This window comes from Giraffa tippelskirchi, chromosome 8 (genome assembly GCF_054371585.1).
Source record: "Giraffa tippelskirchi isolate mGirTip1 chromosome 8, T2T-mGirTip1v1.2.pri, whole genome shotgun sequence".
NCBI lineage: Eukaryota > Metazoa > Chordata > Mammalia > Artiodactyla > Giraffidae > Giraffa > Giraffa tippelskirchi.
Genome location: NC_137282.1, coordinates 103,445,864 through 103,472,113, shown reverse-complemented (window position 1 = coordinate 103,472,113; position 26,250 = coordinate 103,445,864). Strand labels below are relative to the sequence as shown.

The 26,250-nt window shown below is 38.9% G+C and overlaps 2 protein-coding genes across 6 annotated transcripts in view; one reads left to right on the top strand and one right to left on the bottom strand.

Moving 5' to 3' along the window:
• The window catches only part of SREK1IP1 (SREK1 interacting protein 1), a 374,836-nt gene that overhangs the window by 151,144 nt on the left and 197,442 nt on the right, over nt 1-26,250 (top strand). The window contains exon 9 of one of the 3 annotated variants that reach the window (XM_081518356.1): nt 24,087-24,293. The exons of 1 other annotated variant lie outside the window; for it this stretch is intronic. The gene's annotated coding sequence lies outside the window, so the exon portion shown is untranslated. Of the gene's footprint in view, nt 1-5,194; nt 7,294-24,086; nt 24,294-26,250 lie in introns of those variants that run through there. One more of the 3 variants, XM_081518346.1, reaches the window with a different exon arrangement.
• The window catches only part of RGS7BP (regulator of G protein signaling 7 binding protein), a 107,194-nt gene that overhangs the window by 16,557 nt on the left and 64,387 nt on the right, over nt 1-26,250 (bottom strand). For 2 of the 3 annotated variants that reach the window (XM_081518314.1, XM_081518313.1), the window contains exons 3-5: nt 21,883-22,013; nt 2,104-2,251; nt 26-96 (exon numbers count right to left, since the gene is read on the bottom strand). In XM_081518314.1, the coding sequence (XP_081374440.1) occupies nt 26-96; nt 2,104-2,251; nt 21,883-22,013 (350 nt within the window). Of the gene's footprint in view, nt 1-21; nt 97-2,103; nt 2,252-21,882; nt 22,014-26,250 lie in introns of those variants that run through there. The other variant, XM_081518315.1, reaches the window with a different exon arrangement.

Below are 26,250 nucleotides of genomic sequence, written 5' to 3'. Positions count from 1 at the left end.
TGCCTCAAAAAGAAATAAGACTCACCTTGATTTTTCAATGGTAAAGGCATAGTTTCCCTGAGTTTGCTTAAAAGGTTTTTCATTTCTCGCATGTCTCTGTAAAATTGATAAAAAGAAAAAATAATCAGCTGTAAATTTTTGAAACACAATCTTCAACCAACTGTTCTATGACACAACTGAAGGACAAAGTCTGTACCTAAGTGTACCAGTTCGAGCCTCCAGTAGGCAAATAATTGCATTTATTTTGCTTTTATAAGAAAAAAAAAAAGCTGACTTGGGTTGGCTCTGAAGGAATGAGAACTACTCTGACAAACATTTCCAGAGGGCATTCTGCTAGTAGGAGCCCTCCATCTCTGTCTTCAGTTGGACCTGGCTGAGATGAGAGATGAGCCTCTGGTAATGAGGACAATACTTCAGTTTCCAAGGGCAGGTGAAGGACATACAACTAGGACAACAGGGGTACACTGGGTGAAGCTGGGGCTGGGTGATGCTGTTCTCATCTGGTCCCAGTGCTGTCCTAGCTGTGTGGCTTCACTCCCTGTCGTCTCTCATTACTCTGATTGAACTTCAGAGTAACACACGTGTTAAGCATTTCCCAGGGTCAACACATTAAACTGACTTGGAATATTTTTAAAAAGCCCTCCTAGTAATTTTAAAGTGCAGCCCAGTGTGAAACCCACAGCTCTCTTAGGGCAAAGTGACAGGGAGAAGTAAGGAAGCCCTCTCCCATAACAGGTCTACTGTGCCTACTTCTCCCACTCGCTCCCATCTCCTTTGACCAGAATCTGGACTCTGAGGCTGAAACGAAATACTGCCAATGCTGAGGGGTGGATTCTCCTACTATTATTATCCGCCATAGCTTGCTCTCTGATAAGCTTACAAGGCTTGATTAGTGCTTCCGTTCAAGGTTTCTGAAAAGGAAAATGGCTTTGCTGATGGACTATACCCTGACCATGGCACTCTGGCAGGTTTTTCTTCCTGGGAATAGAGCAAAGCATTTTCTACTTTATAAATTAAGAGAAATCACTCCCTCATCATTTGTCTATAGTTCTATCAAATCGTGCCAACCAGCTTTATTGTTTGAATTGTTGGATTTCCAAGCTTATACAAAGTCCAAGTTTTATTAATAGCACATAATTACCACATGCTTCAATTTTCTATAAACACAGAAATTTGGTAATTAGCTTTAGAATTATATTACAATCTGAAAGTAAAACCACAATGGCTATAAATGCCACTGTGTGTTACATTTCTAAAAATAAAAAAATAAAATGTTCATTATCTTGTCAATGACTCAACCCCACACACACAGAGCTCTCGGTGGAATTGCCCAGCGTTCATTCAGCTGCTTCATGTTGGCTCTGGGGACATCAGTAGCAAAGGACAAGAAAGCAGGGTGAAGGCCGATAAACAAGGGGTTTATGCCTCTGCCTCAAAGAATGGAATTTTTAGCATCAAGATGTGATTATGATTATATTATTATTGCTTTCTTTTCCCAAGTGAAATAGAATCTCTGTAGAATCTCTTCTTCCCAAGAAAGAAACTGTCTCTAGCCTTGAGCTACTGCTTGTAAAGACAAATGCATTAACACGTTTTGACCACTAAGGGGCCATCAGCTAAATCCCAGGAGAGACAGAGAAGACAGCTCTTCAGAAAAGTGAACTAGATAGATGCCTCAGCTCCCGACTGGCCACTAAATAGGGCATCCCATACATCTGAAATCTGAAGATCTCCTGGAGGTATCTTTGCACGATTTTGAGTTATTCTCCCTTAAACAAATGGAAATTTTGGGACCCAGCCCAGTGAGTGAGCAGTGATGGGTATATAGATTTGACTTTCCTGTTTCCCAAGGAAGCACTCGGTTTTCATCTCCATGGAGACGCAAGGTTGATGGAGTGGGATAAGCAGAGGCTGGGAGCCCACGTCTCCTGGCAGTTCTGCTGCCATTCTGTAGATGGATTTGGACCCCTTACTGTCTCTCATCTCGGTTTACTGAGAGCTCTGTTTTCTGAATCTGAAAGAAAAATAATCTCAACTCTCTGTAGCCCCTAAGTATTAACTGGAGGAGGACTGGCAGTCTATTTAGGGTAACTTCCCACTTACCTTTCAGTGTTCTCAATATCTGTGGAAACCTGCCAGGAATGTTGCTGAATATCTACAGGGGATGATGAGGAGTCCTCGAGAGCAGGTGTTTCAGCACACTCCTCAATTTTGCAATCCAGACTCTTGGTTCCCCCTCCAGGCTCCTTTCCTAAGGGAGTGGGTGTTGGTAAAGAGAAGGGGATAAGAAATAATAAATGCAAATTCTATACCCAAGGTATCATTGCAGACTTTGGCTATGCTTTGAGCTGAATGCTCCATTAACCCTTAAAACTTTTATTAGTATTTATTTTATTATTATTATTATTATTTGTTTATCTTGGTTGTGCTGGGTCTTTGTTGCTACACGTGGGTTTTCTCTAGTTGTGGTGGGCAGGGGCTACTCTTCATTGCAGTGCGCAGGCTGCTCATTGTGGTGGCTTCAGTTTGTTGGGCATGGGCTCTAGGCTCGCTGGCTTCAGTAGTCATGCACAGGCTTAGCTGCTCCGTGGCATGTGGAATCTTCCTGGAGCAGGGATTAAAGCTGCATCCCTTGCAATGGCAGGAGGATTTTTAACGGCTGGATCACCAGGGAAGCCCCTAAAAACTTTGTGAATACTAAAGTGATTTGTGTGTGAGTGAGTAGCATATTTTCACAACATTCTGGGCCAGGTATCTTGAGGTCAATGCAACCTGAAGTAAGGGCCCTGCTTTTGATGGAGTATCGGTGAGTGAAATCAGACTAGCTCGGGAGAAGGGGAGTTAGCCTGCAAAGTCGTGCTTCTCTTTGGTCCTCAGATGCAGGGCCAGGAGCAGGTGACACCCAGCAGGAGGAATAGGAGCTCCTGGTGTTCTCTCTGATTCTGACACCAGCTCTGTGGGCCTGAGGGAAGTAGCAGAGATTAAGGACCTGCCTTCCGTTTCGTTGGCTCTCCAACCTCCTCCAGTGTATCCTTCTGTGAGGAAAGAGCCCAGTCTCAGGATCCAGCCGTACTCTGTTGAGACCATCAGTGTCATCAACTGAAGCACCATGCACTGGGCAGCTGTCCATAGCAGTGCATTGCCAATGCACTAAGACTTGTACTTACCGCGACTGATCTTAAGGGAATAAATCAAATGCTTTCTGGAAACAAATCTCCAAATTGGTTAAGCCATAAATTCTTGTGAAATTAAATGGGAGGTATAGTCTGTGGCCCAGGGGTCCTCTGTTAATGTCTTTTATTCTGCCTTGAACATCTGGGTATCTGCAAGGAAATATCCTGCTATCATGAGAAGGGCCTGTGAGGCTCAAGAACAGGATTTGAAACCTGGCCTTTTCAGTTGTTCACTTATTCATTCATTCACTCACAAATGTTTCCTGAGTGTCTGCTAAGTATCAGGTACTGGGCTTGATGCTAGAGATACAGAAGTGAGAGAAAGACATAGTCTTTGCCTCACGGAGCTTAAAGTGCTGGAGATAGACAATTTAAAAAATTTAAAAATAATTACAAAGCTGTTGTATAATATGATGTAATCTGGTAAAAAGTGGGTAGCTATATTGTTTCACTCTTTCAAAGAGTTTTATTTGTATTATGTAACTACAGCTCTAGACTAGTTGTCAAGAAATCGTTACAGCCTGTATCACTGAATGTTGGTGAGATAGCAGCTCCACCTGGTTACCTCTTAGCTCAGTTTCCCTAATCATCATATAATTGTTTTTGCATGTTAAAAAAAAAACACTTAAAAAGCAGGCTGTTATGGTAAAATCTAACGGGAATCTTTTCCCTTGGGTTCCTGATTTGAAGGGGTCTAGCAAAAATTTTATCCCTGTCATTTCTAACCCATGGGGTAGCAACACAAGGAGAAAGGGACAAGCAATTAACTGGTAATTAACTGTGTACCATTCATCAGCCCATTCATGGACCTCTGAATATTCAGCCAAAGCACAAACACAAGTTTACTGGTGACATTTTTGATCCTTTTGTGTATACTTTATGCACACTGATCCTGGGTGATGGAATTGCTTTTCCAGTTTTATGGTGTTTCTGTTGGTAGAGATTACTTAAGTACATAATTTAGCCTACTACCATTTCCCAGTTGGAAGGTGTTGACTTCTTAACGTTTGCACTCATCTCCTGGTAGAGTGCACAAGTGCAGTCCGTGTGGCAGCCAGCCAAGGCTGAGCATTCAGCCTCGGGATGTGAGTCTGAGCAGTGGTGGTTAAGACTTGAGTGAGAGACAAAATAGGGTGTGTCCCCCCCAAAACAGCCCAAAGCTCTAAAGGAGAGGCCCATCTGAAGCACACCTGGCTCCTGTTCTGCTCCTTTGGTGCTGCAATGCTGTGGAGAATGGAGCACGGTTTGGGCAGCAGTTGGAGACCCAGAAGATTCACACAAATTCTCTGCTTTATGGGCTCTGCTTGGCGTGAGACCACTGTAGCCCTTGTCCTGTGGTCAGGACTAGAGAGCCCAAAGCTTTCATGCATGGGAACAGGGGCGAACTCAAGGTAGTGTGATGTTCTGACTTAAAGTCCTCCCTCTACCTCCTTCATGTACTCACCTCTTATACACGAAGGCTTATACAGACTTCAGTCCATAGTCACTTTGTTTACTCTTACTGCCTGTGCTAATCCTACCTACATAAGGCAAATACATCCTATAACTTTTTCAAAGTAACATAACCACTCATGTATTCCTAAAACATGCCCGTGAGCTTGCAATGCCAAGTACACCCTCCTTTCCCTCATTTTCGGAGCCTAGATCTAACTCTGCTGATGCAGATGAACAAGAATGGAAAACTTGGATGCTGGACCTGCAGTTTGGTGCTTTCTGTCAACTCACAAAATCTCTGCAGAATTTTGATCATACTATATCTTCTCTGGCTGGCACATCATAAAAGACAGGAGACTGGAGTGGTTTTCAATTTCAGAACACGTATTCAAATCAAAACTGCTCTCATTTACTGAGAGCACTGACTTGACACTGGGCATCCTTCCCACTACAGTCCCTATGTATTGCCTTCATAGAACTTACCACTGTTAGAAATTATGTTATGTACTTGCTAACTAGTTTATTTGCTTGCCCCAACCCTACTCTAATCACTCATCTCCAAACTGGAATTTATCTGTTTTCTTCAGTTCTGTAAGTCCAGTACCAAGGATGAAGTCTTACACATTGGACAATTTCAATAGATGTATGGCATTAAAAAAGGTAATTATACTATATATGTTATACAACTTTCTTTGCCACGTTATCATGGTTAGAGATACTTTCATATTAGTGCATTCTGATTTATTTCATGCTTTTTAGTGGATGCATAGTATTCCCCAGCAAGGACTTGACATCGTGATTCTTCCCTTTCTTTGCCATATTCCAGTATTTGTATAGGACAGATCCTTTAATATAGAAAACTGGGACAAAGTACATGTATTCACATTTTGTACTTTAATATATATTGCCAAACTGGCCTCCAAAAAGGCTATACTAATTTTTTTTTGAGGGGTGGTGCTGGGTCTTTGCTGTGGTGTGCAGATTTTCTTGTTGTGGAGGATGGGCTTTGCTGCCCCATAGCACGTGGGATCTTAGTTCCCCAACCAGAGTTTGAACCTGCATCCCCTAAATTGGAAGGCAAACTCTTTACCATGGACTACCAGGAAAGTCGCAAGCTCTGCTAATTTACATTTCACTTCCACCAACTCTGAACAAGAGAAACCATTTCCATACGCTTTTGCCAGAACTTTTAATTATCAATATTTAATTTTTGCTTATTTTATGGGGGAAGATAGAATCTTTCATTGAAGTTCTTTTTCCCTCTCTTTTATTACTACTGAGATTAAATTTGGATCGTTGAAAAAGCAAGAGAGTTCCAGAAAAATATCTACTTCTGCTTTATTGACTATGCCAAAGACTTTGACTGTGTGGACCACAACAAACTCTGGAAAATTCTTTAACAGATGGGAATACCAGACACCTGACCTGCCTCTTGAGAAATCTGTATGCAGTTCAGGAAGCAACAGTTAGAACTGGACATGGAACAACAGACTGGTTCCAAATTGGGAAAGGAGTACATCAAGGCTGTATGTTGTCACCCTGCTTATTTAACTTATATGCAGAGTACATCATGAGAAACACTGGGCTGGATGAAGCACAAGCTGGAATCAAGATTGCCGGGAGAAATATCAATAACCTCAGATATGAATATGACACCACCCTTATGGCAGAAAGCGAAGAAGAACTAAAGAGCCTCTTGACGAAAGTGAAAGAAGAGAGTGAAAAAGTTGGCTTAAAGCTCAACATTCAGAAAACTAAGATCAAGGCCTCGGTTCTCATCACTTCATGGCAAATAGAAGCGACAGACTTTCTTTTCTTGAGCTCCAAAATCACTGCAGATGGTGACTGCAGCCATGAAATGAAAAGACGCTTACTCCTTGGAAGGAAAGTTATGACCAACCTAGACAGCATATTAAAAAGCAGAGACATTACTTTGCCAACAAAGATCCATCTAGTCAAGGCTATGATTTTTCCAGTGGTCATGTATGGATGTGATAGTTGGACCATAAAGAAAGCTGAGTGCTGAAGAATTGATGCTTTTGAACTGTGGTGTTGGAGAAGACTCTTGAGAGTCCCTTGGACAGCAAGAAGATCCAACCAGTCCATCCTAAAGGAAATCCGTCCTGAATATTCATTGGAAGGACTGATGCTGAAGCTGATACTCCTTTACTTTTTTACTCCTTTACTCCAATACTTTGGCCACCTGATGCGAAGAACTGACTCATTTGAAAAGACCCTGATGCTGGGAAAGATTGAAGTCAGGAGCAGAAGGGGATGAGAGAGGATGAGATGGTTGGATGACATCACTGACTCAATGGACATGTGTTTGAGTAAACTCCAGGAGCTGGTGATGGACAGGAAAGCCTGGTGTGTTGCAGTCCATGGGGTCACAAAGAGTTGGACACACTGAGCAACTAAACTGAATTGAGATTAAATTTAATATTTTTTGTAAGTCAATTGGCTACCTGTATTCATTCCTTATTTACATTTTCTGTTCATATCACTTGGGCTGTCTTGCTGATTTGTACGAGTTCTCTCTCCATGATGGATAATGGTAATTTCCACTGCAAGTGAAACTATAAATTATTACCATCTGAGATTTGGAACTTTAGCAAAAGATGACTCATTGATTGTTTTTTCAGTACTGTCTAGGTTTCATGGTTTATTAAAAGATTTTGCTTTTCTTGAGTCTGGTAATTCATTTGTCCTAGAAAATCATTCACTAGTTACATTTTTAATAGTATAGTTTTCTATTGTGACTTTTCTAATGCTGCATATTTATGGCTGACAATTTCTTTGTATACCACTGCTTCTTGGATTCCATATCTTCCTGTTTCCTGGATTCATTTTAATTTTTCTGGTATATATCTTTGACTATTTCGGAGGAGATCTCTGAATACAAAATTTCTTAGTCTTCATATTACTGAAAATACTTTTTGCTTCTCTCTCTGTACTTGCACTTAAATTCTAATTGGCTGGATATAAAAATCTATGTTCTAAGTTTCTCTCAGAACTTGGCTGATATTGTTCTCTTTCTTCTATATATATCCAAGGATGCTATGTATGTAGACTGTTTATGGCCCTCTGAAAATTTTTTATCTTTAAACAATTGAGTTATGAAATGGTTCCTAAATATGTCTAGCTATGAGTACTTTATATATTACTCCTTTTTTGGCATTTGACTTGCATTTGCAGTTTATTTTCCCCAATTTTTTTATGGTGAAAATTTTCAAACCTATAGCAAACTTCCAGACTAATACAATGAATATCCAAATATTCTAGTTTCACCAATTGTTAATATTTAGACATATTTTTCTTTTTTAACTTATTTTTTAATTGGAGGAAAATTGCTTTACAGTGTTGTGTTGGTTTAGCCATATTTTTCTTTTATCTCTTGTCTCTCTTGCTCTCTCTCTGTGTATACATATATATGCACATATAAGATTATGCATATAATTTATACATATGTACAATGTTTATAATTTTTGATGGGGCATGTAAAAGTTACAGACATTAATGATATTTCATCCCAAATACTTCCACATATATCTCCTAAAGAACATTTTCCTATATAATCTTAAAACCATTATCACATGAAAAACTTTATTTAACTTTAATTAAATCCATGATTCAATTCAATTTGATGCAATACTATTATTTAATAGATGGGCTTCCCTGGTGGCTCAGATGGTAAAGAATCTGCTTGCAATGCAGGAGATCCCAGTTTGATCCCTGGGTCGGGAAGATCCCCTGGAGACGGAAATGGCAACCCACTCTACTATTCTTGCCTGGAAAATTCCACAGACAGAGGAGCCTGGCAGGCTACAGCCCATGGGGTTGCAAGGAGTTGGACACAATAAGCAACTAACACTTTCACTTTATTATTTAATATATATATCTATATCCAAATTTTCCAGTTTTCCAAATATTCCACAATATCCAGTTTTTTCCGTAATGTCCTTTATCGCTTTTTTTACATTGAAGGATCCAGTTAAGGATTATGCACCACATTTATCTGTCATGTTCTTTATTCTCTTTTAATCTAGAACAGAATCCTGGTCTTTTTTCATCCTTCATGACATTGATATTTTTGAACAAAAAGTCCAGGCCAGTTGTTTTAAAGAATGTCTTTAAATATAGAATTGTCTGACTGTTTCCACAAGTCTAGATTCAGAGTAAACATTTTTAGTGAGAATATTATAGAAGTAATACTGTGTCGTTTTTAGTGCATTGCATTAGAAAGCACACAAATGTTTGTTCCATTATTAATGAGGTTAGTTAAGTACTGATAGTGTGGTTAAGGTGATTTCTTCCAGCATTTATAGGTGGAGGAATCCTTTTCCCTTTGTAATTATTAGGTAATATGTGGAGTGATTTGTTGAGATGTTATAGCCTTCTCAATTTAAATATTTCTTCCATTAGGTTTAGGAAAAGCTTTTCTGTTTTTGTTGATTATCTATTTATATCTTCTCAGTTCTATCAGAATCCCTATTTCATGTTAGAGTCTCTGGATCGTATTTATCCCCTATATTCTATATTCACTGTGGGGACTGAGTTCTGGGAGAGTAACTTGACTTGACCTTTCAGGTCCCTATTTTATGGGTTTCTGTTTGTTTTGGCTGCACTGCAAAGCATGTGGGATTTCGTTCCCTGATCAGGGACCAAACCAGCACTCCCTGTTATTAGAAGTCCAGAGTCTTAACCATGAGTCCCTGTTTTAAGCTCTCAGTATTTCCATTATAATAATTGTTAAGAACTGTGAAGGGTCTGAATTTCCTCTAGGTGTGTTAACCTGCCACAATCTCATGGGCACTGGAAAGAGACACAAGACTGCTAGGTTAGAGACAAAAACAACTTTGTACACAAAAGAGGAATAGAGTAGCAGCATTTGTGTTAATTTCTTGAGACACCAGAAGGGCCAGATCATAACTCCATACACACAGGAGATAAGAGCCCTGAGATTAAGGATTCAAAGTCTTCTATAAGAAGACTTTATAGAAAAGACATGCCTTCTATAAGAAGACTTGATAGAAAAGACATGCCTTCTATAAGAAGACTTTATAGAAAAGACATGCCTTCAAGAAGGCATGTCTGCCCTTTGCTTCAGAGGGAAATATTTTCATTATACTGAACTGTAAGCATGCCTTGCTCTGGAGGGAGACACAGTCTCTCTTTTTCAAGACATTTACTAAATAAACATCCTTGAAAAGATAGTGTAAAACAAAGGCAGTCAGTATCTCACTTTGCAAGATATGCAGACATGCAAGAGACAGAAAAACTGTCTCCCAATGCTAATTAAACCATCTACTGAAATTTTATTTGATAGATAACACTTTCATTTCCAACAAAACTGATATATTCCTTACTGCTGTAATGACTGTTTCTGAGGTGTGACAGACCTAAAATAAATCTCTCTGAGACTATTAATTACATTTATATTTTAAATTCTTCATCTGTTTCTATTTAAAATCTGTTCATCAAGCATTAGCTGTTTGCATATTGCCATTTGGTACATCCCTTGCAGGGTGCTGGTTTTTCTGTTTGCCTATCATTCTGATGAGCATCTTTCTTCTGGAGACTGGAAAAGGAAGGAGAAGGTGTTTGGCTGGACAGTGCATGTCTACAGCTTGTCTTCTGGGTGCTTCTCATCTCCACTGATAAGCTGACCTAGGTACACATCCTGTTTCTTGGGTCCCGTGTTTGCTTTGAGTTTCTTGTTTACAAGTTCTACTCCAAAGAGATAGGTGGAACAATTTAGCCTGAGAAAAAACACTGCAGTCTTGTGCTCCCTTTCCTGTTCTGCAGCTGCCCTCATGCAGGATTCACCCTCTGTTCTGCTTTGCCGCCCAGTCCTGACACTCACAGCAGGTGTCCTCCTGGGGCAAGCAATGCCTGTCTCAGTTACTCATTGTGGGATTGTCCAGCTCTTCCTGAATGCAATTTCGAACATTCATTTCCCTGACAGCGGTGCCAGAAATCCTTCCTGTGATTTGCATTTGTTGGCTCCTAGGTTGAAGTATCTCTGGAATTGATTTTATTTTTGTAGTATTTTTCTCCTGCATGAATTCCTTTTGTTTCTCCTTGAGTTTCTTATCGGCTCTGGCTTCCTTTCTTCATTTATATCCACCAATCCAATCTCCATTGCTTTTGAGCTTTGAGAAATTCCTCGATTTCTGGTTTGTTGAAATCATCCTTCCTTGTTTTTCAGGGCCATGGGAGACTGTTTTGTGTTTGCCGACCTCTATTTTTTTTTTTCCTCTTCCTCCTTTTTTTTCCCCTGTGTGACAGTTTTGGCAAATGAATTCTGAGTAAGAATGATGTATGCTTCTTCCAGATGAGCTTCTAAAAATCCTCCCATAGAAACCCTTATGCTTTCTTTTCTCCCCTGACCATTGGATGGATGTGGGGAATGGAAAGAACAAAAGGGCCCAGCCCACCCCAGCTCTGGGGTTGGCCTCTGACATGGGTGAATAGTGAACTCTTTTTGTTCTAATACATTGAGATTTGGTGTTGTTTCATACAGCTGGTACCATACCCTGACAAATACAAGAACTAATACGGATTTATTCTCTTCATTATATCTTTTGCTCGTACTAATTCAGGCCAACATCTCTGGACAAGCTTCTTTTTCTCCAGGTATACTCCCTCTCTTTCAACAACAGAATGAAAGCAAATTCCTTTTGCTTATTCAATAATTATTAACTGAAAGTAATGGTGAACACACTCAAGGGGATCAATTCTAGAGAGGACAACATACAACAAATCAGATGTCTACCCCTCAGTTTAACATGTGCCTGGGGAACACATTGGGTGGGCACAGGTCCAGCCATGGAGAGCCAGGGAAAGCTCTCTGCAGGGAAATCCCATCCAAGTGTCAACTCAAAGAATGCATAGGGGTAGACTATGTGAAAGGGTGGTTATGGGATAGGGTAGGGTGGACAATATGTTACAGGCAGAGGGAGCAACTGGAAAGAACTTCCAAATTCAGGTTCCTCAAAGTAGTTCAAGATTCCTTGAGTGTGGCCAGCAAGGTTTTGGGGGCAGATGGGGTGGGGTGGCTGGTTAGAGATGAGGTTGGAGAGGCTAGATGTTCTTTTGAACCCCATCAGAAAGTCAGCAGGGGAGTGCCCCACACACCTGGACAGTGGCAGATCTGAGTTCTGCATCCCCAGCTCCCCCCCTTGGACCAGGGACCCTCAGAAGGAGCACCTCAGATGGTGTCTGCGCTGCTCTCAGGAAAAGAGTCAGGCTGCTTCCAGACGGTAACTTCAAGTCAAAGTTTTACTTTGCCCAAGAGTGACTATGCATTTAAAATCATTTTTTTTTTATTATGAAATGAAAAACTCTGTCCCCTGAAAAATCAATTTCAGGCCTCAGTGAACAAGTATTTTCTCAGGGAGGAGATGGAGGGAGGAGAGCACCTTGAAATCACACTAAGCTGGCTTCACCCTGTCGAGAACCAAGACATCAAAAAGTTGGCCACTTTCCTCAGGGCCGTGCAAAGCTTTTGGCCTTCAGCTCCTTTGGGATTTCCGTGTATTTTTAGCCTGTTTATGGATACTATAACAGGCATGTTTGAGAAAAAATTAAAGGAAACCACCCATGAAGCACATACCAGTTTGGAAGGCTGGTTATTCTTATATTCGTGAGAAATGGTCAGTTGTTGAGGAGGAACAAAAACATACCTGATTGTGGGGCAGCCTCAAAAGTCCCACAGAGCTCCTTCCACCGCCAAAGTCCTAGGACTTCACTAGCCCCAGAAGACTGGGCTGGGGTCTTCTATTTAGAGTGGCGGCCCCTTTATCACCCTCCACTCTGGAGACCTCTTTCCTACTCCTGACCTCACTTCTCCCATTCTCTTTCTTCTCTTACTATTTTCCCCTCTTCCCTCCCCTCCACTCCTTCTTGCTGCCACTCTGTCTTCAGCCTAGAGTGACAGTAAAAAGCACTGCCATAGCATCCCCTTGGAAGCCCTGAGTTTGGCCTCTGGTGTCCACCATAGTCAACTTTATTCACTTGTGTAAATTTCCCTAGGAATCAAAACAAAGCAAACTAATCTTCTCTGAGCAAATAATATATCACTGCACTATCATTTCCTTGATGGCAGGGGCAGATTTCTCATGTTCTCTGTGCTCCAGACACATTATCTGCTATGATACTGTATCTAGGGAAGGCTCCCGGGATGGTTTTTGTACTGACTGTGAGCAACTAAATGAACACAGCTTACAGGAGATGTGTGGAAGTTTATCCACATGGTTATGCTTGTTCTCATGCATTTTCATAACTGGTAGAAGCTTTGTAACTCCATGCACTGTGAAAAGGTGTGGGGAAATGTAGGCTGTTAAGTAATTCACTTTTATCCTTGCATTTCCAAAAAGCATGTAATTTAAATAAAAGTAAGTTATATTAATTCAGTTAGTTGTTTACCTGTATTAAAAAATAGTTTCAAAGGCTCTTCTACATTGTGGTGAGGAGATATTCATAGTGCCATAAAACATATAGTGGAAAATAATACTTATACCATAAACAGAGCTCTGTTCTTGCCCATACACTGGGAAATGAACCTTTTTCCAATTTAGAGAAGAGACAGAGCTACCTCCCTCTTCCCAGCCCCTCCCACTGCCCTATGTCCTCTGTACTCCTTATGACACTATAGTCCTATCATTGCCCCCAGAATAGTAGTCATCTTGGTGGTTCTCCTAGCTGCATGGAGGAAGCAGAATCACAGGACACTGGGGACAATAGAAACACATTTGAGGGAGGTCCCTGTGGGGTTTTCATTGCTCCATTTCCAGCCCCTAAGGTCGAGCAGAACAATATACAGGAGGTATCAACTGTGTAGTTAATTAACTTCAACCTTCCCAGAATGGGTATCATAGCTAAAATCATGCTCCCTTTGTATCACATGAAAGCTTCATTTTATTTTCCTAAATATAAGCATTTCCTAGACAGAATTAAACTTCTTTACCCAAATCAAAACATTTTGTAAATCATTAAGTGATTGATGGAGTTCACTTTCCCTCCCATCTTAGAAGTAACTTGCTGAACTTCTTTTGGTAAGAAATAAAATGCACAATGAATTTTAGCAATTCATTAAACATGGTGTCTTGAAATATGCACACCAATCATTAAGTCAGATCTGAGAATAAATTCAGCTCATGGTGCTAGTCGAATATTTTTCATTTCTTCATTTGATATGTTCTCTTGCCTTTCTCCAAGGTAGCTTAGTGGGCAATGGTTTGGTGTCGTAGAACAATCACAAACTTTGTGGAGGGGATGAATGTGTTAGGTGACCATGGAGAAGTTACCTCTTTGAGCCTCAGCTTCTCCATCTGTGAAATGGGAAAAACAATATTTGAGTATGAAATAAGATGACATGGATAAAGCACCTGGCAAGTAGAAGGTACACAACAAGTGGAAGCTGTGATCATTGTTATTTTCCTAGTCCTCAGCTGACATCTACTTTGACTAAAGGTGATGAATATGGTGTCCTGCTCCTTGTTTGGTATTTAAGACATGGAGACAGAATAATAGATGGTGTTAGACCGCCCTTAGATTCCAGAAGTTGTTTATATTTATGTCTTTCAAATAGTACAAACTTGTTCTGGTCTTGGGTCTTTTGCATTAGATACAAATGTTTATGAAGTTGTGTCCTTCTTGTCATTAAATCTCAGATTAAGTTCTGTCTCCTCAGAGAGTTTTGATCACCCCTTCTAAAACAGTCACCCAGGCATGGTCACTTTCTATTACATTACCTATTCTATTTTAATTATTGACATTGTAATTATTAGTGTTTGGGATTTTTAGAACTTTCCTCCCCTCCTATTTCTCTGCACGAGACTATATACTCAACAAGAACACAGATCTCTCTCTGTAGTCCTGATAATTTCAGTCTCCCAGTACCTTGCATATGATAGGTGCTCAATAAATATTTGTTCAAAGGACAAATGCGTGTGTCCACCCATAATTTGAATCATAATCTATTTTAAGATTTATCCCGCTTCATTTCTTCTAACCTAATGTTCTATTTTAGTATCAATTGCCTCATTACATTGGAAAGTAAGGCTTGTGGCTCTATTCTATTTCTGTCTTTACGTTGCTTGTTTCTTTTATTGGTGTGGGTCATTTTCTTTACATTCCTTAATAGGAGGTGGAATACCCAGGAGTCTTTATTGCTCATATGCTATTCTTTGTCTTGAGCTTATCCTGTTTTTGCTGGATGGATGGCTGTCCATTAATTTCTTATTAGAGCATCTTGATCTCTCAACTTCTGCTAGATTAAGAATTTTTAACTTTCAACATTTCTGTCTTCTTTTCATTTTTGTGATTACATTTCCTCTGCATTTTTTCTATCTGTGTATATCCTAGTGGCACAATACAGGGGAAGAATCCATCTTATCTTAGATCTTAAGAGGAGGAAGGAAGGGTGGTATACATCAAAACCTGGGGGAAATCTGACTGTAAGCGATGGCAGAGGGTTGGAGCAGACTCAGAAAAAGTGCTTGACAGAGTGAGGAGAAATGAGCATAAAAATGGAAAGAGCAAGTTTGCATGTGAAGGGAGATTGCACTGGAGTGTTCTCTCATCTCTGCTTCTTTCAGAATGGAAATGTTGTGAAAACTGACTGGGAGTAGAATGGGAGAGAGGAAAGCTGTGGGCAAAACAGCAGAATTATTGAATTCTCTTAGAAACCTGGCTTTGCTTTCTGCCACTGGAGTGAATGAATCCTGAGGTCTCATTTTATCTGGTGTCAGGAGACAGGCATTAATGGTCAATGTGATACATGGATTCAGTTGTGGGAAAAGATTTCCTACCTAATTAACTGTGAAGAAGTGAGAGCAATTATTTTTCACTATAAACATAGAAATTAGACTTTGTCAAATAATAGTGCAATCTACAACTTAAAACTGTTAGAATATGAGGCTACACAATGCCTAAAATTATTCCTATCTGTCATATTCTCATAAGAGTTTTTCAGAACCCACACTTGTATAGCATAATCTAATAGCCTTTATTAAATGTGTATTTTTACCTCATATTTCTGTAGTTTACTTTAATTTTGTTGGCCATGAAATAAGAATCATCTTAGTACTGTTTGTCTTCATTTTTGGCAATAGCATGATCTTACAAGTATAAAAGATTTCCAAGTAGATTGCACCAATCAGACTTATGAGACAGCAAAAATTTAGAAACACGGGGTATGCAGAAAGCATGAAGAACCACTGAGTATATTGTTAACGAAGGATACTTATAATTTGCTTAATTGAGAGAGAAGGACAATCTTCATTATCAAATTCAAGCTCCCTGCAGAACCTTTAAAATGATTTGAGGCTTAGTTTTTCCCAGAAACAAACTGTACTCCTTGCCCCTGCAGTAACCTTGTGTGCCCTTTTCCTCCAAAGAGTAAACACATGACTACTCAATACAATAGTAAAACTAAATGTGATATTCAATCCTTTCTGGACTTGTGGTAGCAGTCAGGGAGGTAATTAGAAATAAAAATAAAAGTACAGATAACTGCAAAATAATTTGGCTTCAGAATCTAATCACAACAAAAAATTGACCAGAGACTCTCATATAGAGCCAGAATAATGACTCAATTGCAATTCCTTTTCTTCCCCCCTTGATGAAATAGAATAAATAAGAGAAGTGGCCAACCTGTAATAAGAAATTAGCAGGAAGAAGAAATTAGCTAACCTAAAAGTTACCAAAATACAAATTTTCACTATAGCATTAAAAGAAACATACCAGAAAGAGATTCTAAGCAGAAAGAGATGGAATGTTATAGACTAGACTGGCAATCACCATTCCCCTAAGATTCTGAGGACTACGCTCATCCTTCAGTATCTGTATGTGTGGGGAGGTGGTGGGGTGGTTGGTTTTAGGACATACCCTGGACCACCAAAATCCATGGATGCTCAAGTCCCATAGTCAGTCATCTGTATCTGTGGTTCCACATCCATGGATTCAAACAGCCACATATTGTAAGCATAGTGCACGATCTGCCATTGTTTGAATCCGGAAGGGCCAAATGTATTTTATTTCAGGAAGGGACTTTGTGAGATCACCGAGACCCTTCCTAGCCCAAGGCCACACTAGAGCTATCACTGTTTGGATAAAGAGTGTATTTTCTGGCATCTTAAATCTTGGTGAACAAATTTCTTTCTAGTGTTGATAAAGAAGAAAGCATACAACATATGTGTACTTAGATGAGTAGGAATAGCCAGGTAAGAGTTTGGAAGTTTCCATTTTTATACATATAATGGGGTTATTTTCTTTTGTTTCAAAGGGTAGCTAAGTGGTTATCCATCTTAACTGTGTTTCAGAATCACCTGGAGTGCCCCCAGTTCTGGTTCAGTGGGTCCTGGACAGGATCTGTGCATTTCCATGTTTATCCAGCATCATGGATAATTTTGTAGCACATTTTCTACGGATTTACATTCTAAGTAATACTTTAGGAGAATAAAATAGAAATCCAAATGGAGACTTAATCCTACAAAGAGGAGAAATCAAAGATGCTCTTAGGTATACTCTTTGAAGAGTTTACTTAGATGGTAAGATGCTAGAGCAGGGAGCAGGGGCTTATATTTTTAAAGGAAGAGGCAGAGAAGGGCACCAGTCAGAGACTGACAGCGAAGACAGGAGGCAGTGCAGGCCAGATGAAATGATCAGTTAAGAATCTATGTGTTTTTTATTATCATAGAAGAAATAAAAAAGGAAATCAAAATATGCATAGAAACAAATGAAAATATGACAACCCAAAATCTATGGGATTCAGTAAAAGCAGTGCTAAGAGGAAGGTTCATAACAATGTAAGCTTACCTCAAGAAACAAGAGAAAAATCAAATAACCTAACTTTACACATAAAGAATCTAGAAAAAGAAGAAATGAAGAACCCCAAAGTTAGTAGAATGAAAGAAACAATAAAAATCAGAGCAGAAATAAGTAAAAAAGAAACAAAAGAGACTATAGCAAAAATTAACAAAACTAAAATCTGGGTCTTTGAGACGATAAATAAAATAGACAAATCATTAGCCAGACTCATCAAGAAAAAAGGGAGAAGAATCATCAAGAAAATTAGAAATGAAAATGGAGAAATCACAACAGACAAATAGAAATACAAAGGATCATAAGAGACTACTATCAGCAACTATATGCCAATAAAATGGACAACTTGCAAGAAATGGGTGAAGTCTTAGAAAAGTATAAGGTTCCAAACCTGAGCCAGGAAGAAATAGAAAATCTTAATAGACCCATCACAAGCACAGAAATCGAAATTGTAGCAAAAAATCTTCCAACAAACAAAAGCTCTGGACCAGATGGCTTCACAGGTGAATTCTACCAAAAATTTAGAGAAGAGCCAATACTTTTCCTACTTAAACTCTTCCAGAAAATTGTAGAGGAACGTAAACTCCCAAACTCATTCTATGAGGCCACCATCACCCTAACACCAAAACCAGAAAAAGATGCCACAAAAAAAAGAAATCTATAGGCCAATATCACTGATGAACATAGATGCAAAAATCCTCAACAAAATTCTAGTAAACAGAATCCAACAACATATTAAAAAGATCATACATCATGGCCAAGTGGGCTTTATCCCAGGGATGCAAGGATTCTTTAATATCCACAAATCAATCAGTGTGATACACCACATTAACAAATTGAAAGACAAAAACCATATGATTATCTCAATAGATGCAGAGAAAGCCTTTGACAAAATTCAACATCTATTTATGATAAAAACTCTCCTGAAAGCAGGCATGGAAGGAACATACCTCAACATAATAAAAGCCATATGAGATAAACCCATAGCAAAAATTATCCTCAGTGGGAAAAAATTGAAAGCATATACCCTATAATCAGGAACAAGACAAGGGTGTCCACTCTCACCACTACTATTCAACTACTTTTGGAAGTTTTAACCACAGAAATCACAGAAGAAAAAGAAATAAAAGGAATCCAGATTGGAAAAGAAGTAAGACTCTCACTGTTTGCAGATGACATGATTCTCTACAAAGAAAACCCTAAAGACACCACCAGAAAATTACTAGAGCTAATCAATGAATATAGTGGAGTTGCAGGATATAAAATGAACACACAGAAATCCCTTGCATTCCTATGCATTAACAATGAGAAAACAGAAAGAGAAATTAAGGAAACAACCCCATTCACCATTTCAACGAAAAGAATAAAATACTTGTGAATAAATTTATCTAAAAAAACAAAAGACCTATATATATAAAACTATAAACCACTGATGAAAGAAATCAAAGATGGGGGATTCCCTGGTGGTCCAGTGGTTAAGACTCTGAGCTCCCAATGGAGGGAGCATGGGTTCGATCCCTGGTTGGGGAACTAAGATCCCACATGCTGTGTGTCCAATAAATAAAATAAAAATAAAACAAACAAAAAAAAAAGAAATCAAAGATGACACAAATAGATGGAGAAATATACCATGTTCATGGATTGGAAGAAACAATATAGTGAAAAGGAGTTGACTACCCAAAGCAATTTATAGATTCAATGCAATCCCTATCAAGCTACCAATGGTATTTTTCACAGAACTAGAACAGATAATTTCACAATTTGTATGGAAACACAGAAAACCTTGAATAGCCAAAGTAATCTTGAAAAAGAAGAATGGAACTGGAGGAATCAACCTGCCTGACTTCAGACTATACTACAGAGCTACACTCATCAAGACAGTATGGAAATGGCACAAAGACAGAAATATAGATCAATGGAACAAAATAGAAAGCCCAGAGATAAATCCATGCACCTATGGACACCTTATCTTCGACAAAGGAGGCAAGACTATACAATGGAGAAAAGACAATCTCTTTAACAAGTGGTGGTGGGAAAAGTAGTCAACTACCTGTAAAGAATGAAACTAGAACACTTTCTAACACTATACACAAAAATAAACTCAAAATGGATTAAAGATCTAAGTGTAAGACCAGAAACTATAAAACTCCTAGAGGAAAACATAGGCAGAGCACTTTCTGACATAAATCACTGTGAGATCCTCTATGACCCACCTCTCAGTAATGGAAATAAAAGCAAAAATAAGCAAATGGGACCTAATTAAACTTAAAAGCTTTTGTACAACGAAGGAAACTATAAGCCAGGTGAAAAGACAGCCTTCAGAATGGGAGAAAATAATAGCAAACGAAGCAACTGACAAAGAATTAATCTCAAAAATATACAAGCAGCTCATGCAGCTCAATACCAGAAAGACAAACGACCCAATCAAAAAATGGGCCAAAGAACTAAACAGATATTTTCCAAAGAAGACATACATATGGCTAACAAACACATGAAAAGATGCTTAACATCACTCATTATCAGAGAAATGCAAATCAAAACCACAATGAGGTAACATCTCACAATGGTCAGAATGGCTGCTATCAAAAAGTCTATAAACAATACATGCTAGAGAGGGTGTGGAGAAAAGGGAACCCTTTTACATTGTTGGTGGGAATGTGAACTAGTACAGCCACTATGGAGAACAGTGTGTGTGTGTGTTGCTCAGTTGTGTCTGACTCTTTGTGACCCCATGGACTGTAGCCCACCAGACACCTCTCTCCATGGGATTCTCCAGGCAAGAATACTGGAGCGGGTTGCCATTTCCTTCTCCGAGAACAGTGTGGAGATTCCTTAAAAAACTGGAAATAGAATTGCCATAGGACCCAGCAATCCCACTGCTGGGCATACAAACCGAGGAAACCAGAGTTGAAAGAGACATGTGTATCCCAATGGTCATCACAGCACTGTTTACAATAGTTAGGACATGGAAGCAACCTAGACGTCCATAAGCAGACAAATGGATAAGAAAATTGTGTTACATATATACAATGGAATATTACTCAGCTATTGAAAAGAACACATTTGTATCAGTTCTAATGAAGTGGATGAAACTGGAGTCTTATCATACAGAGTGAAGTAAGTCAGAAAGAAAAACACCAATACAGTATATTAACACATATATATGAAATTTAGAAAGATGTATTTAGAATGATGTATTTAGATGATTTAGAAAGAATGACCCTATGTGCAAGACAGCAAAAGAGACACAGATATAAAGAACAGACTTTTGGACTCTCTGGGAGAAGGCGAGGGTGGGATGATTTTAGAGAATAGCATTGAAACTTGTATATTACCATATATGAAATAGATGACCAGTCCAAGTTTGATGCATGAAGCAGGACACTCAAAGCTGGTATACTGGGACAACCCAGAGGGATGGGATAGGAAGGGAAGGAAGCTAATCTATAGTGGGAGAAATTCTCTCTATGCATATGTGATGACTGAAACTTGTCATCAATTTGTAAATGTGGGGGAAGGCAGCTTGAGGGTTAACACCAACACCTAGGAGAAGGCAGAGCGTCGCTCAGAATGGAATTCAGAAGTCTGATCAAACCATGCTGAAGCCACTGCCGTCTCTGGAGGTTTTAGTCCTTTAGGCCAGTATAGTCTCTTTATAAGTTTAAACCAGAGGATGAGATTTTTCAGTCACTAATATGCCTCCCTATTGTCTATTGAGTTCCCCCTATTTTTAAATCTTTTGGGCACAATTTGTGATTTGTCATCTTGCAATCAAATACATTTAGGGACATAGCAATTTTGGATAGCGTTTACTACCCTGCTGCTGCTGCTGCTGCTAAGTCGCTTCCGTCGTGTCCAACTCTTAGCGACCCCATGGACTGCAGCCTACCAGGCTCCTCCATCCGTGGGATTTTCCAGGCAAGAGTACTGGAGTGGGGTGCCGTTGCCTTCTCCAATTTAGCACCCTAGTAAGATCGTTATATAGTTTTGCTGCCCACACTGATTTTAGCCAAAATCATGTTCACGAGTGGTAAAATAATAAATTTGAGAACTGTTTCTACCACAATTTCTGTTCAAGATGATCAGGGTTGTTATGCATTTTGATAGTACTGATATATGCTTCTTTTATTTATTTCAAGTATTTCCTGAACATATTCTAATTGTGTGTAGGCAGTGTCTGCCTACAATGCAGGAGACCCAGGTTCCATCCCTGGGTCGGGAAGATCCCCTGGAGAAGAAAATGGCACCCCACTCCAGCATTCTTGCCTGGAAAATCCCATGGTCAGAGGAGTGTGGTAGGCTACATTCCATGGGGTCACAAAGAGTTGGACACGACTGAGCTACTTCACTTTCACTTTTCAAACATATGGTACATATTGGCCTTTGCAAAATATAAGTTTTGGTTTAACATTTCTCACTGTTATGGCAATATATTAAATGTAGATACCTTTTCGATGAAATTGAAGAGACCCCAGCAGGCATATAGATTTTAGCATTTCTGTTGTGTACATTTCTAAGCAGCATTGCAGCTGAATGTAGAGCCGACAGATTTCTGGATGGATCTCACCATCTTCTGGGCTGCAACAGAATGAAGGAGAAAAGCTGTGAACATTCTCAAGATTTCACTCATCAGCCATTTGTCTCAGTTCTGAGGGGAAAATGCTCACTAAAGATTTCTAAAGTCTTGAGTCTAAAATATAGGACTTTTTGCTTTCAAACCAATAACCAATGTCACAGTTCTTACATAAGTGTCTTTCTGACTAACAGCTCTTAATATTTTTCCCCCTTCAGCAGCAGATTTCTGCTAGGAGCTTAAAATCATAAATGTTTTAAGTAATTGAAAATATCAGACATTTTCAATTTAAGTATTGGAACAAATTTCCAAAATATATTTAAACCATAAGACTATCCTAATCTGTAAGACTAGATTAAAAACTCTTATTTTTGGAGAAACTAACGAAGAGCTATTCAGTTACCAGTTAGAAGATAGTTCTTTAATATTAAGGCCCTAGGATAATATGGTTAGAGAGCCAAGATAGAAATTATTTTTATCAAGGTCTTTTGTCTCAGTCTAATGGACATCCCTTTATTGTTTGCTATGGTTAATTTATGAAAGGCTAAGTGTTTTTATTGAAAAAATGAAAAATTTATGAAAAATGAAATGTAATAAAATTCTAATAATTTTGCTTCATGATCTAATTCTAAATAAATACTAAATTTATGCTTTCAAATTTATTTGAAGCCTTGAGCCTTTCTTTATTAATTGTGGTAAAATATACAAATGTGATTATGGTAAAACATGAAGTGATCACTTTTATTTTTTGAAAGGACAGAAACTAGTTGTGGATAAGATACTATTTTATATGTAACTAAAATAGCATGTATTGAATGAAGCAAACTAAATAAAAGGGATACAGTTTAGAGCTAGATTATAAATGGAAGAAGCCTAAAAGTGAACTCTGTCAAATACCCTAGGGTTATCTTTACTTCTATCTCCATTCATTTAAAATGCAATGAAATCTGACTAAGCAATGCAGCATTTGGATTAGATTCGTTTGTAAAGTGGTCAGTGGCAAAACAGCAGGGGCAATTATCAGAAAAGCAAAGGTGACTTCATTTTTATATAAGTTCTGGAATCACACTAAATAGAATTTGTATTTACACAGCAATTTACCATAATAATAAGTTTTCATTTTCAATATTTATTTAGTAGATGAGCCAGCATTTATCTAACTATATGGCTTATGTAACACAGAAAAATGCAAAATCCTTTGCCTGAGTATGAACGATGCCTGCACAATTATTCTATGTCTTTCCTGTGTCAGAACAAAGGACTTCATAAAAGCTTACATTCAAAATTTGGCTTTATCTGAAAAATATGAGCCTACATTCCTTTCTCGTTTGTATCTCATGGGTCCAGCCCTAGGCCAACATTGGAAGCAACTGTATCTCTGGCGAAAGTCCCAGATTTTCTTGCAGAGCTTCTTCCCACAGGTGCTTTCTACCCTCAAGCTGTCCTTCTGCTTCCTGGAGCTTTCCCCCATCCTGACACACACACACACACACACACCCATCCACCCCCACACACACACCCCCACCACCTCATTATTTCATATTAACTCCAGCCTTTCCAAATGTCTGTGTCCCCTTCCCTCCCCGCATTGCCCTGCCAGACTCTGAAGGAATAATGGGCATCGATGGTTCATATAATAGAAAGTGATCCTGGTATATTACCTGCTAATACACTAATTTTGATAGAAAAATTTGAAGATAATGTCTTATCCCAAAGAGAAGCTAGAGCAAAAATATTTTATGGCAGGGAGTCTTTTCTGTGCTGCTTCATCATTTCAATTATAGCTGTTTGTTTTCACCTATGCATAACATTGGCCCTGGTGGCTTGTATGCATATTAAAAAAAAAAACTGCAATGAGTATTTGGTATGTATTATACATTTGATGAATGGGGAAATTAACAGTATAGTATTATTCCAAGCCACAGATTATTGTTATTTTCAGAAGTACAAAATATGTGCTTTGTGGCTTCATTCCAAAAATATGCAAACTTCATATATAAATGATGTATTATGTAATTTAAACAAATGATTACTGTATTAGCATATCCTAAGAGCTAATAAATTTTATTATTTTACAGCTAGATGGTGAGAGACAAAGCAATGTATCAAGTGGTTCTGAAAAAAAAGACGTCAGAATAGAGATTAAAATGCCTAATTCATATTGTTTCCTTGGATGCAAGCTTCCTAATGTCTCTGTCACCAATGAAGAGTCTCAAAACTATGGAACCATTTTGCCCTTGCTAAATGTTATGGGAGGAACCTGAATGGATGCTACCAGAAATATAGTGAGTCTAACAAAAATTAATTGATACTAAAGTTGCATTATAAATTTCCTACTTAAAAATTCTTACATATGCTCATAGATCATCCTTTAATATCTTGATAACTGAAGTATAAAGAAAGAAAAAAACTAGTCAAAGAGGAGTGGACAAATTATCTTTTATGTTAGTGTTTCCCAATGCTTTGACTAGACTACATTGGCCTCAGGTCTTGTATAGTTTATTTCTCCTACTTTGTTTTTTATTTATTTTTGGATATTCTGGGTCTTCATTGCTTTGGGGCTTTTCTCTAGTTGCGGTACATAGACTTCTCATCATGGTGGCTTTTCTTGTTGCAGAGCATGGGCTCTAGAGGCCTCAGGCCTCAGTGGTTGGGGCACGTGGGTAGGTAGTTGCAGTTCCTGGGCTCTAGAGCGCAGGATCAGTAGTTGTGGCACATAGAATTAGTTGCTCCACGGCACGTGGGATCTTCCTGGACCAGGGATCCAACCAGTGTCTTCTGCATTGGCAAGTGGATTCTTTACCATTGAGCCACCAGGGAAGCCCTATTTCTCCTACTTTAGAGCTCTAAGCTGTGTTGCTGCTATTGATTACTAAAGTTCATTAAAAGAAAAATTGTCAAATAGGTTATAATAATATGTCTAATATGATCAGTGGACTGAAATTCATTTTTGGGAAACATTAAGAGCATTTAGGTTATTTTTGTAACAAGTGAGCAAGAGTTAGAACTTGAAAATGGAAGAAAAGTCAAGAAGACAGCAATGTAAAGGCTTGAAACTCACTAGGAATAAATTAGAAGGCCCATAGAGAATTTTGCATAAAACAAAATTAGACCTACATACTTCCTCTAGGAACTGACATAACTTACAGGTAACTTTACCACATGTGATTGATGCTTAGTCTAAAACGATTTACTCATATTATTCAAGTTTAGGTCTATGAGAGTCAATCTGATGCACATTCAACTGTGAAAGAAATTTTAGAAAGTGTGATTATTTCTCTACTGAGCATAAATCAAGAACTAACCTTATTTGATTAATTTGAATGCCTAAGTATTAATAGAAAACCACTCTAAAATGAACTTAAATGATATTTCAGTGATTTAGAGCTCAAGTTGAATTCAGTTCATTTCAGTCGCTCAGTCGTGTCCGACTCTTTGCGACCCCATTAACTGCAGCACGCCAGGCCTCCCTGTCCATCACCAACTCCCTGAGTCCACCCAAACCCATGTCCATCAAGTCGATGATGCCATCTAGCCATCTCATCCTCTGTCGTCCTCTTCTCCTCTTGCCCTCAATCTTTCCCAGCATCGGGGTCTTTTCCAATGAGCCAGCTCTTCGCATCAGGTGGCCAAAGTTTTGGAGTTTCAGCTTCAACATCAGTCCTTCCAATGAACACCCAGGACTGATCTCCTTTAGGATGGACTGGTTGGATCTCCTTGCAGTCCAAGGGACTCTCAAGAGTCTTCTCCAACACCACAGTTCAAAAGCATCAATTCTTCGGTGCTCAGCTTTCTTCACAGTCCAACTCTCACATCCATACATGACTACTGGAAAAACCATAGCCTTGACTAGACGGACCTTTGTTGGCAAAGTAATGTCTCTGCTTTTCAATATGCTATCTAGGTTGGTCATAACTTTCCTTCCAAGGAGTAAGCGTCTTTTAATTTCATGGCTGCAATCACCACCTGCAGTGATTCTGGAGCCCAGAAAAATAAAGTCAGCCACTGTTTCCACTGTTTCCACTGTTTCCCCATCTATCTGCCATGAAGTGATGGGACCAGATGCCATGATCTTAGTTTTCTGAATGTTGAGCTTTAAGCCAACTTTTTCACTCTCCACTTACACTTTCATCAAGAGGCTCTTTAGTTCTTCTTCACTTTCTGCCATAAGGGTGGTGTCATCTGCATATCTGAGGCTATTGATATTTCTCCCGGCAATCTTGATTCCAGCTTGTGCTTCCT